The sequence below is a fragment of the Apodemus sylvaticus genome, chromosome 2 (assembly GCF_947179515.1).
Source record: "Apodemus sylvaticus chromosome 2, mApoSyl1.1, whole genome shotgun sequence".
Classification (NCBI taxonomy): domain Eukaryota; kingdom Metazoa; phylum Chordata; class Mammalia; order Rodentia; family Muridae; genus Apodemus; species Apodemus sylvaticus.
In genome coordinates, this window is record NC_067473.1 from 123047223 (window position 1) to 123059726 (window position 12504).

The following is a 12504-nucleotide window of genomic DNA, read 5'->3' on the forward strand; positions in this document are numbered from 1 at the left end:
TGGAGAGTTTGTTGTCCTGGATTTCATTTTGTCTTTTTGAAAAAGGGGTTTGACCGAATCTAGAAAGATGCTTAAGCAAGCATTTTCAGAAGCTCTGGTTTTTCCCTTTAAGCTGGTTATACCATTTCTCTGTCATTGGTACCTGCTCCAAATCCTACCTTTTCTTTGTCTTGGTAAAGCCAGACCATGCTACCACTTAAAGGCCTGTCTTCCCCCAGAAGCAAGTAGACAGTGCTGCCACTGGTTCTGATAGCCTTTCTCCAGGCTATCCCAGACATCTTGTACATTCTCCTATAATCGAAATGGACTTTCTCATTGGAGTGTTTGAGCAAAATCTGTGTCTGCTAAACAAGGAGACACACTGCAGATGTTCAAATACATGAAGTGGGAACAGAACAGCCAAAGACTGCCTGGTTTCCTTGTTGCTCAAGGTTCTTCTGAGCTTTAAAGAAAGGCCTCATCAGATAGCCTTATAGTGCCACTGTTTCCAGCTCGTAGAAGTCATCCAGATAGCAAATGTAAGGAGACAGTACAAAAAAGGTCAAGGCTGTATTGACATGGGGTCATTTCAGTACCATAGTGCTTCAAAGGAAAATGAGATCCTCCAAATTAACCTCTGTAGTCAGTGTGAACAGTGATGCTGTGAAGTTTCCTAACAGTTGAGCTGTAGGTTTGGGTTCTGGAAGCAAGAGAAGTCCAGAATGTGTAAGGTTGTGATGTACAGTAGACTTTATCAGCTAAGAAGGATGAGCTGAGGTTATTGGCTAAAGACTAAGTAAATCAGAGTAGAGATAATCAGTGATTTGTAACCATGTTCCTTGAAGGTCCTCAAGGGGATGCTTAGGGACAAGGACTTTGACTCAGAAAGTAAGCAAGAATGTAGGAATGATAGACTGTTTTGTCTGGCAGTAAGGTTAGGCACGGAGCTGCTTCTATAGCCAAGGTGTGCAGACTGGAGCCAAGTTGCCTGAACTGCTCTGTGTGTTGGGATGCTTGTGTGCCAAGAGCAGTCATATCATATATGAGCTCTGGATTTCCATCATGACCTTACAAGGTTTCTGCAGAGATATGGACATATGAGGTAGACATATTGTTGGGCTGCCATTAACCCCTGTGGTGACAGCATCTGACAGACTGTACCCCTATTCCTATGGGAACAGGGCTAGGACAGTTCACCTCTGCTCATGAGGAACCAAATCATGTGCTCATTTACTATCCTTCAGGCCGGCACTATGGGGCTGTCAGTTGTGAAGGCTGCAAAGGTTTCTTTAAAAGGAGCGTGAGGAAGAATCTGACCTACAGCTGTCGGAGCAGCCAAGACTGCATCATCAACAAGCACCACCGCAACCGCTGCCAGTTCTGCAGGCTAAAGAAGTGCCTGGAGATGGGCATGAAAATGGAGTGTGAGTAGCAGGGCTTCACCTTGCTAGTAAATGCCTGCTAAATAGGTGTTGGTTATCTTTGAATTTAAAGGGGTGTGGGGTGGAAATACTCATAAAAGCTTCACTGTGCTTTCCCTTCTGGGCAGCTAGGTGATCCAGAGCTGACGCTGCTGGGTTTTGAAAGTCTACACGTTATATATGAAAGCCCCTTTTCCAATGACTCAGAAAATAGGACAGGAGGAATAGAGAATAACACCAGCTTCAGAGTAAAGCTGAGACCAAGGCTACAGAGTTAGTTACCAGAAACAGTTCCTCTCTCAATCCTTGGGCCTCATCTGTGACCCATCCAAGTTCTAAAGAAGACTCCCAAGTAGAAGCAGCCACAAAAGGGGTGAAACCCTCCCCTCAGCAGTATTCTGAAACTAGTCTCTCATCCACAAGGACCATTCATTGGCTTAGTTTCTAATGGTGAAATCATAAGAACCAGGTCCCCAAACAGGCAACACAAAAAAGTCACTGTGAGCAACCTGTGCTCTTAAGCATCCAGCAAGTATGGAAAGGAAGAGTCAGGCCTACACCAGGCTAACAGTGCCACGTGGCTCCTAGGAAGATTAGAGCCAATAGATTTCATTATTGTTTCCTATTCTAGGAATGGGACAATGCAAAATTTACTGGGGAACAAGAAGTATGCTTGCAACCTGTACTACCATAGTCAGTATAATATATACATGACTAGCTTATGGTGGGTCTGTGCTCTCATATTGCCAGATTATCCTTAGTTGTGAACAGTGATGGGACTAAACATGATCTATCACAGGCATAGTTGCAAACTCACAGTCCAACTGCATTTCAACTTAGTAGTAAGGTATCTGGACCCAAGGCTTGCTCTCTTCTTGTGGGCTGGGGAGATGGCTCAATGTGTAAAGTGCTTACTGTATTAGCATGAAGATGCGAATTCTGATTTCAGGAACCCATGTAAAAGCTGGGTGTTGTTACTAATGCAGGTAATTGTAGCACTAGTTGGATCACCAAAGCTTGCTGGCCATGCCAATCTAGCCAATCAGTGATGTCCATGATCATTGAAAGGCCCTGAATCAAAACAAAGGTGAAAAGCAGTAATAAAAATCACTCAATTTTGATCTCTAGCCTCTGTTCATACATAAACTGTATATCTCACCTCCCAAGATCTATAATTTCTTCAGTTGCTTGTGACAAACATACAACATTAGAAAAAATTTTTTTAGTTTAATTATGTATATGTATGTGTCAATGTGTACTGGGTACATGTGAATGTAGGCACCTATTGGAGGCCTTAGATTTTCCTAGAGCTGTAGTTACAGGCAGTTGTAAGCTGTCTGAAGTGAGTACTGGGAATTGAACTCTGGTCTTCTTTAAGAGTAATATATTCTTAACTGCTGAGCCTTCTCTAGCCCCTATATACCCATTCTTAAACTTGGTTGCTGGGAAAGAAATTGCTGTAGCTCTTCAGACTGAATGAAACTGGACTTGAGCAAGATTGCTCTGCCATTTGTGGCATGGGATAATCTATGTGAAGGATCCACTTGAAGATTGTCATTTTTTATCCTGGGCTGAGCCCAGCTGGTGACAGAAATAATTAAAACAAACAAACAAACAAACAGTACAATATATTGATCTCCTTAGGTCACACCAGAGTGGCAGTTTCTGAGCAGGCATCATCTGCCATCTTGAGCCTCTGTATGGTTTGCATTGGGGTTATTGATTTTGACTCTTTGCATTGATTAGAAAGCCCATGGTGACCAAACACCAAAGTTACAAATTTGCTAAGAGACAACTTCAGCATGCTACAGTATTTATTCATTTGATTCTTTTTCTCTAAATATGAATATATATTATAATTTAAGCTGTACAGAGTGAACGGAAACCCTTTGATGTACAACGAGAGAAACCAAGCAATTGTGCTGCTTCCACTGAGAAGATCTATATCCGGAAAGACCTGAGAAGTCCTCTGATAGCCACTCCCACATTTGTGGCAGACAAAGATGGAACAAGGTCAGTCTCCTGTTCTCAGAGTAGTACTGTGTTCAGCCTCCAAACTGGCCTGAAAAAGTGCAGATATCCCTGGAATGGACTCTCACCTGCCTCCCATAGCCCTGGCATGTCTCACTCTCTTTTTGGATCCACTTAACATTGTTGAAGATCACTTCAGGACACAATTGATCCTAAGGATTAGGCTTTAATAGCTGTCTATAGCTCAAAGTACAAACCTTTTATTTTTTTTACTATATAGAAGAAAGGACCAGATGATGCCACAAACTAACTTGTTCATTCTTTTTAACACACTGTGTTGAAATGGTTTTAAAGAGAACTAAAATAAGGAAAGCCAGAAATCTAAAATGTATTATACAAAGAGCTGGAAAGAATGGCCACAGTTAGTATAGAAGGCCTAGGGGTAGGCATCTGTGTTCTGTTCTCCTCCCTCAGCCTGTAATCTGCCTTTGTGAGTAGCTCATCAGCAAGAGCAAACATGTAGCTACTTACCCTGGGCTGAATGTTAGAGCTTCTCTCTTGTAGACAGCCTGGCATATATGGAAGCCAACTGAATGCAGCATGTACACACTGTGCAGAAAATGTTAGACACTACTCTGGGTTTCTTTGTGTCTTAAATAGACAAACAGGTCTTCTTGATCCAGGGATGCTTGTGAACATCCAACAGCCTTTGATACGTGAGGATGGTACAGTTCTCCTGGCCACAGATTCCAAGGTAACATTCTCTCCTGTGTGTTGGAGTGCAGGCTGCTTTTCCAACTATACCTGCTCCCTTGGCTATCAGACAGGCTGAAAGCATAGCCTCCTGTAACTACATTAATTTCTCATGATAATAGTCATCCTAGGATTTGTTCTAAAGATGCTGGTGGTTTTTAGACACTCCAGTCAGGGCTGAATGGCAATAGTCACCATCACATGCCAGCCTTGTGGATATTCAGTGGTTCTTCACATGGCAGCTTTGTAGTTTGTGTGGTTCTGTTCCCTATTAATTTAATCCCCTCATTATACATACTGGCAGGCTACCAGTATGCTGGGAAGGTAGCTATTTTTTCTAAAGCAGTCTTTTGCAAAAGATCCAGTTTCTTTCCGGTAGATAATCTGAAATAGGCTGACAAATGAACCAGAGCTAACAAACTTATAGCCTGAGATGTCTATTGGTCCAAAAGGTCATCTCCCATTGTGGTGACCTGCACAGTATGCTGTGGTTCTATCGTAATTTATTAATCAGTTCTGTGTTTAAAACTTTTCTACTGGGGCTGGGTGGAGTGGTGTGCTACTTTATGTGTTCTGTCATTTTATCATGATGTTATTATATCACATATGTGGATCTGTGTGTGTGACCATAACCAAGATGCAAAAAACCAAAAGCCTGATCCATTCTGATCCAGTTGATACACAAAAAGAACTTCCTAGCATGACCGGTTTTCATTCACACATATCTTCTTCATTTCAGGGCTTTATAAAGCCCTTAAGTCATTCTGCTGTATGTGCTAATTTTTAGTGTTACTGTTTGTTTGTTTGTTTACTTACTTACTTACTTATTATTATTATTAGGCTGAAACAAGCCAAGGAGCTCTAGGTACACTGGCAAATGTAGTGACCTCTTTGGCCAACCTGAGTGAATCTTTGAACAATGGTGATGCTTCAGAAATGCAGCCAGAGGACCAGTCTGCAAGTGAAATTACTCGGTATGAGCCCCTCTGAATCTCTACATTCCCCAGGTTCTGTTTTGTAAGGATAGATGCCAGCATTTGGTACCTATGCTATATTTTGAATTTTGGTGCTAGAAATTGACCTCTGCCTCATGTGTATAAGACAAGTGCTATGCCAGTGAACTATATACTTCAAAAATACTCCAGCTTGTGTCTAATTAAAGAACTATAAAGTTGTCAAAACAATCCCACATATCTGTTGTCTTCCACATTTAGATTCGGGAATCTACAATGAAGGAGGACCTGCTTATATCATGTGACATAAGGCAGTCAGGACTACAGTTTGCTCCTTACACTAGGGTCTTCTTCAAACAAATGTTGTCTTGAGCACTGTGTAATGAACCTATACAAAACAGTGTACCTCTTTCTTGTTTCTGTTTGCTCACACCTGCTTTCTGAGTGGTTCATGCTAGCTGATAAATAACACTAGCTGGTTCCAGGCGGCATTGGTTAGCTGCTCAGGATGTTTCTTCCCCACAGCTTGGCCCTTGTGTTTTGCTCTTCTATTTTCTATTCTGGCCTTAATGTCAGGCCAGATGGGTGCTTACTGGGAGCTACACAGTCCTCTGCTTGGTCCTCCTGTTAATTTGTAATCTGATGCCAATATTCAGACCTAGGTGTAGAGAGAAGAACATGAGATCTAAGTAGAATCAGCTAGGGCTTTCTTACTGTATTTGCCATTGATGACTGCTTCATTTTTGCTCACAGGGCTTTTGACACCTTAGCAAAAGCACTTAGTACCACAGATAGTGCTTCACCCCCAAGCCTGGCAGATGGGATAGATGCTAGTGGAGGAGGGAGTATCCATGTCATCAGCAGAGATCAGTCAACACCCATCATTGAAGTTGAAGGCCCTCTCCTTTCAGACACACATGTCACATTTAAGGTGAGTAAGTTAACATGTGTAACCTACCACCACCCCCACCACCACCCCCAGTGCTAGAGCCAGGTACTGTACAAATGCTAGTCTACAATTTCAAAAGTCAGACCTTGCAATGAGTTCATTTTATAATTGTGGCAGAATTTTAAATTTCAAAGCATATTCTTATTGAAAGTGACCCTCCAATAAGTGTGGCACATCACAGCCACGAGAGATTGCCATGGTGCTAGCCACTGAGGTTCAGGGGCTGGTTGCTTTGCCTTTTCCTATGACAGCAATACAGGCTCAGCCAGGTACCTTGTTGGCCTCTCTACTATGTAGAAAAGTCATCAAATAAACTTGTTAGCAAGTAGGCAGCCAGACTGATTTTAATTATATTGTTCACTAGAGCCACTATCTTTGAGGAATATTAGTAGGTTCTCAGTCTTTCCCATGCTGTATCTGCCCTCCTGACAGAGCATCAGAAGACTCTGCAGTCTTTAGTCAATTCAGAATGAATTGCTTGTCTCAGTGCACTCTGTACTGAGAGATCTAGTCAGTCATTTGGGTAGACAGGGTACCTGACTACAGTTGCCCAAGGCTTGTTTCTCAGGTTGCTTCCAACACATTAGACCTTTTGAGGATATCATAGCATATGGAAGCTGTTTTTCTACTGAGATGTTATTTTGACCAGCACCTGTTCATTACTATCTTGAAACTACCCTTAAAAACATGTGGCCAGTAAATTAGGGCTAATAACAATATAGCTGAGCTGAGAGTTGTTGAAGACATCTTTGTGTGGGTAAGCTGGAAAGTATCTGATAGGCTCCTGAACCCCCAATTCAGATTGTTGCACTCAAGTCACTGAGCAAGAAATCATGGGAGCTGGTGAACACCTTGGCTACATGGCCACATATTCCACTAGAGACAGGCTTTTGGAAGTTCTTTGAAATCTGACAGAGCTAGCTACTTTGGCTATTACTGTTACCACTGTTGAAACAGGAACAAGAGCACCTAGCCCTCCTTTAGCTCTTGTGTCACAACGCCTTCTATTTTCCAGCTTACAATGCCCAGTCCTATGCCAGAGTACCTCAATGTACATTACATCTGCGAATCTGCATCCCGCCTGCTTTTCCTCTCCATGCACTGGGCAAGGTCAATCCCAGCCTTTCAGGCACTTGGGTAAGTGGTCTTTATTCCTGAAGGTCCTTGAGTAGTGGGATTTATTCTTCCAGTAATGATCCACAAGTTCTCTAAGGTTCTTTTCAGTGTGATTGTTACAATTTAACTTACTCAGTGACCCAAAGTTGCATTAAATATAGTTAACAAATTGAAGGAAACAGTAGTTCTTGTTGCAGAGGACTTGTTGCTAGGAAAGTCTAGCCTTTGATAGGATGAATGTCAGAGCAATGGTTTGTGTGTACATGTTGCTTTGCCTCACTGTTGACCAGCCTGTGAGGACCACTGGCTTGTGTCATCTCTGCAGGAAGCCCCTCCTGCTTGCTTGTTCATGAACATCACTGTGTTTCGTGATCCTGTTTCCCTGTCAGTCCCAATGTCAGCTCTGCTACTATGCTAAGTAACTAATGTCCAGTTGGAATAGGCCATCATTGTGGCATGCAGTCTGGCTAGAACATAAACAACCACATGACACTGGGAATGTAATGAATGGATGCATGCTATAGGGTAACCACCATAGGTTATATGTGGGAAACATTAGGTTGTCCACTGGTTCATAGCAGTGGCCTAGGGTAAGCAGATTGGAGTTGAGAATCATTTGACAGCTGTAAGGCTGTAGAAAAGTTGCCTTCTCTGAATCTTCTAATTTTTCTTCTCCGTAAAATCCTTGCCAGAAGTGAAATCTTACAAAGCTCTTAATCCAGAGCTGAAGACTGAAAGGGATCTGCAGATAGATGTGTGCTACTGGGCTGGGTGCTATGGTATATGTCTCCCCATATAACGGTGAAAGTAGTTTCACCATACTTCATTATTATGGGAGAGATGGTTTGGTTTGTTATTCTCAGGGCAACTGGACAGGCAGTAAATGTTGAACAAACATCTGCAAATTCTTATGACTGCCTGTCTTTGCTGCCATTTGGAAGACAGTTGTCATCTTAGGGTTATCTGTACTGTTATATGAAGTTGTCCTGATGTGGAGCTAGTGATGGTCTTAGCTCCCTGAGTGGGGTTTTGTTTTTGTTTTTCCATCTGAACATTTTGAATGTTCCTCCTCCAGATCAGTAAGCACCAAATTCAGTAAGAGACTCTGATGTTGACCTCTGGCCTAAATACAAATGTACACATGCACATACACCCATACAATGTATATATAACCACATGCACATAAAAGATGTTTTTCTTTTTTAACTGTAAGTCACAGCTTGCATAAAGAGATCAGAGGAATATTTGGGGGTATTGGTTCTCTCCACCATGTGGATTTTGTGGATCAAACTGAGGTCATTTGACTTAATGGTAAGCTTCTTTACCTGTCGAGCTACCCTGCTAGCACCCCAAAAAGTCTTATAATTTATCATCTAAGGGACTTTACTTAAAACTTAAAACCTTCATGGATTTACTCACGGACTTGGGTCATTTTTCTGGGAATGACCTGAACATAAAATAAACCATTTTCACACCCTTGCTAGATGGTGCATGGTGCTAGGGCTCCATAAAGAGTCCATAAAGCTCACATGCCTAAAGTCAGCCACACTGCAACACACTTAGCCCTATCCTTGTGTTCCCAGACAGGACTGCAATACCAGCCTGGTGCGGGCGTGCTGGAATGAGCTCTTCACTCTTGGCCTGGCCCAGTGTGCCCAGGTCATGAGTCTCTCTACCATCTTGGCAGCCATTGTCAACCACCTACAGAACAGCATCCAGGAAGGTAGGTTCTACGGATATGGAAGTGGAGTGTATCTTTATCCAATCTGTGCTTGGATCAAAGCCCAGCCTGTGTCGAGAGTTGACCCAGCTGATCTTTGTGAATGGACAAACAACTGTCATCTAATAGGATCTGCAATGGCATCTAATAAATTTGATAGTCAAGTGAAATAGCAGCTGTGGCAGTAGCCCTGCAGAAGCAGGCCCTATGAACTGAGGCATGAGTTGTCATAAAGGAATTAACCTGTGGCAACTACAGGCTGAATTAGGTATATTACTGAGGTAATTTAAATACCCTTTAAAAGGGGGGGGGGGAGAGGGAGTTCTTATTTATTTTATGTATATGAGTACACTGTAGGTCTTCAGACACACCAGAAGAGGGCATCATAATATCCCTCTACAGAAACACCATGTGGTTGCTGGGAATTGAACTCAAGACCACTGGAAAAGTAGTCAATGCTCTTAACCACCATTTCTCCAGCCCTTGAGTACCCCTTTTTAAAAAAAAAAAAAGATTTCTTGTACATATGTGCCTGTGCCATGTGTGTGCAATATCTAGAGTAAAAGAGGACGTCAAATCTCCCAGAACTGATGTTACAGATTATTGTGAGCCACTGTGTGGTCCTGGGAACTGAAACCAGATCCTCTACAAGAGCATTGAGTGCTGTTAACTACTGAACCTTCTCTCCAGGCACAAGTACCTCTTAATACTTCACTTTCATCTGGAAATGCAGCTCTTGACAAGCTTGAGATGACTTGGTTCTCTTTAGAAAATGAACCTACCCTCCATTTGTCTGTGATGTTCCTTAAAAGACTGATCTTATTCTTAGTTTTCCTCAGAGGCTCTGTGATATTTCTTTCTAGATAAGCTTTCCGGTGACCGGATAAAGCAAGTCATGGAGCACATCTGGAAGCTGCAGGAGTTCTGTAACAGCATGGCGAAACTGGATATAGACGGCTATGAGTACGCATACCTTAAAGCTATAGTTCTCTTTAGTCCCGGTAAGATATGTGGTGGGGACTTGTGACACTTTGCACTGTGTCTACTGATGTTTCTGAACACGGCCATATTGTCATCAATTGTGTAGGAGAACCCTTTTTATATAACCCAAAATGTTCATAAGTGCCTTGGTATCTAGCATCAATATAGCAATTGTTAAATCCTTGCTCTATAGCCCTGAAGAAATGTGCCTTGGGATTCACGTTCTGAATACATTTAATTTGTACCTCAACCAAGCCATGGCCAAACAAGACTGCCATCCAGTGCTGTTTTTCTTGTTTGGGTTCTCCCATTTCCAGAGTCTCTGGTCCAGGTAGACTGGAACTCACCTTTACTGTCTCTGGATAACAATAGGCCTAACTTTAGCAGCTGAAGAGGCAGAGAATTCCTGGTGGAACCAAAAAGGCACCTGGACTGGCCTCACTTTCTTCTGGAGAAAGACATTTGGGCTTATCATTGACCTCAACAGCAAGGGTTGAATGTAGCATAATCATGTTCTTCTTCCTCAGACTCCTTACTTGTAACAAAGGTATCTATTGAAAAGGAGTCATTCCATAATTAAACGTCTGAAAAGAGAATATTTCTCATATATATTTAGAATTCAGGGGTGGTATTTAGGTAAGGCTGTTAGGCTCTACCTAGGAGCCACACAACTTCCTAGGACTCTTATATAGCCTTGGAAAAATACATAGGCAAAGACAGTATTGTGACAACTTCCCAATTCATTGAGCCAGCCTTCAAGTTCAGTTGCTTATGTTTGATAAGTAGCAATCAACAGACTAAAAAGATTAAGATTTCTATGATAGTTTCCAAATTCAGAGAGAAACTTGAGGTTTACTTTTTTGTTTACAGATCATCCAGGTTTGACAGGCACAAGCCAGATTGAGAAATTTCAGGAAAAGGCACAGATGGAATTACAGGACTATGTGCAGAAAACCTACTCAGAAGACACATACAGGTGAGGCACAAGGCCATGCCCCACACAAAAGAAGGGGCAGGGTGTGGTATGGTTGGGTATATGGCTGGGTCAGAGTCTAGCAACCTGGCAGAGCCTCCATTAGATCACTGACATCTCCAGGTGTATGAGAAAGAAAGAGAGCAAACATAAGGGAATGCTAGGCTGGAAGCTTTTGACTGCTGATGACAGTCAGAAAAGGAATGCTCTTCTGGAACTAACTCTTTGAGGCTCAGTTCTCACACATCACAGAGGTGCTTAGCACTCATGGGGAGAGGCAGCATTAAAGTACTTAACAAAAATGAAATCTGGCCCAAATTAAGAAGTGAGTTACATAAGGTAATTTTGCCCTTAGATAAAACTAATAGGGGAAAAGCCCTTTTATACAGGTGAGAATTGGTAATATTTTAACAATAGGATGTATACTAGCCTAATACAGATTTAGACAGTATAGTTGATCTGCCAAAGAATAGAATGTATGGCAAGCTTTGCCAGGCCAAATTTTCTAACTCTCCCTCTCCTTCCAAAGTAAACAAAAGTAACAATCCAAAGAGACATTTAGCCTGCTTTCCCCAGACTTGTATCCTCTGAATTGAATTCTGTCTTAGGCTCCCTGAACTGCCAGGACTACTACTTCCTGCCCTGTACTTCTCAAAGGAGATGCTGCTGTGCCAGTGGCTCTGGTGGGTTTCTCTGTGTAAAGTCCAGACAGTTGTGTGCACATCTCCTTAGCCCAGATTCTGGTTCCCAAAACCAACCTGCACTGGGATCACTGAAGACCTTGAGTCACATGTGGAGAGTAACTTCAGTCTGATACAAGGAGAATGGGGCTGTATCATACCCATAATTCCCATCTGGCCTGATGTGCAAGCAGGTTCTCTTCTGAAGCCACAGTGCTCCCATAGTGTTTATAGTCAATAAATGGCCTTGGAGTCTGCAAGCAGAGCCCCTTACTCTAGAACCATAATTCTGCAGCATTAGAAAGTAGATATCTCATTTTTAAGTCTGAGTCAATCCTAGCTCAGACAGAGTCCCAGGGCAGAGAGGTGAAGGCACTCAGGCTTTAATAGATAGCATATTCTGTTGTATTTTTCTTTTTATATACTTTCTAGGGGGTGTATGTGTACGTGTGTTCATGTGATATGTATATATGTGGGCACATGTAGCAAGGTGCCTCACTGGAGGTCAGAGGACAACCCTTAGGAGTTTTCTCCCTGTCCTGGGGCTTGAACACATAGGTTCTTTGGAACACTCCTTTATCTACTGAGTCTACCTACACAGCCCCTGTAACTCATGTTTCATGCTTTTGTGTCTTTTTCATATTAATTCTCCTGAAGTACCCTAGCTTACCTCCTCATTCAGCCTGCGGGCCAGCTCAGTTGGTCAGTGTTGCCAACTTCCTGAGACTACTTGATCTGTTTCACTCCTCAGATCAGAAAAGAAAAATATGGTGATTTAGGGTCTCACTATGCAGCCCTGGCTAACCTTGAATTTACGAGGTAAACTAGACTGGTCTGACACAGAAATCCACCTACCTGCCTCCTGAGTGTTGGGGTTAAAGACATGTACCATCATACATGTCACCTACTTCCTTTTTGTGTATCTGTGTTGGTGCATACAACTTGGGGGTCTAGGCACCAAATTCAGGTCAAAATCAGGCTTAGCAGCTAGCACCCTCGTATTGTAAA

General features: G+C 42.5%; 1 protein-coding gene across 3 annotated transcripts in view; it reads left to right on the top strand.

Moving 5' to 3' along the window:
* Nr2c2 (nuclear receptor subfamily 2 group C member 2) overlaps window positions 1–12504 on the top strand; it is a 66322-nt gene that overhangs the window by 46912 nt on the left and 6906 nt on the right. For all 3 annotated transcript variants that reach the window (XM_052174344.1, XM_052174343.1, XM_052174346.1), the window contains 9 exons: window positions 1224–1403; window positions 3266–3413; window positions 4032–4125; window positions 4965–5098; window positions 5831–6008; window positions 7042–7163; window positions 8726–8865; window positions 9726–9863; window positions 10714–10819. In XM_052174344.1, the coding sequence (XP_052030304.1) occupies window positions 1224–1403; window positions 3266–3413; window positions 4032–4125; window positions 4965–5098; window positions 5831–6008; window positions 7042–7163; window positions 8726–8865; window positions 9726–9863; window positions 10714–10819 (1240 nt within the window). The remainder of the gene's footprint in view (window positions 1–1223; window positions 1404–3265; window positions 3414–4031; window positions 4126–4964; window positions 5099–5830; window positions 6009–7041; window positions 7164–8725; window positions 8866–9725; window positions 9864–10713; window positions 10820–12504) is intronic.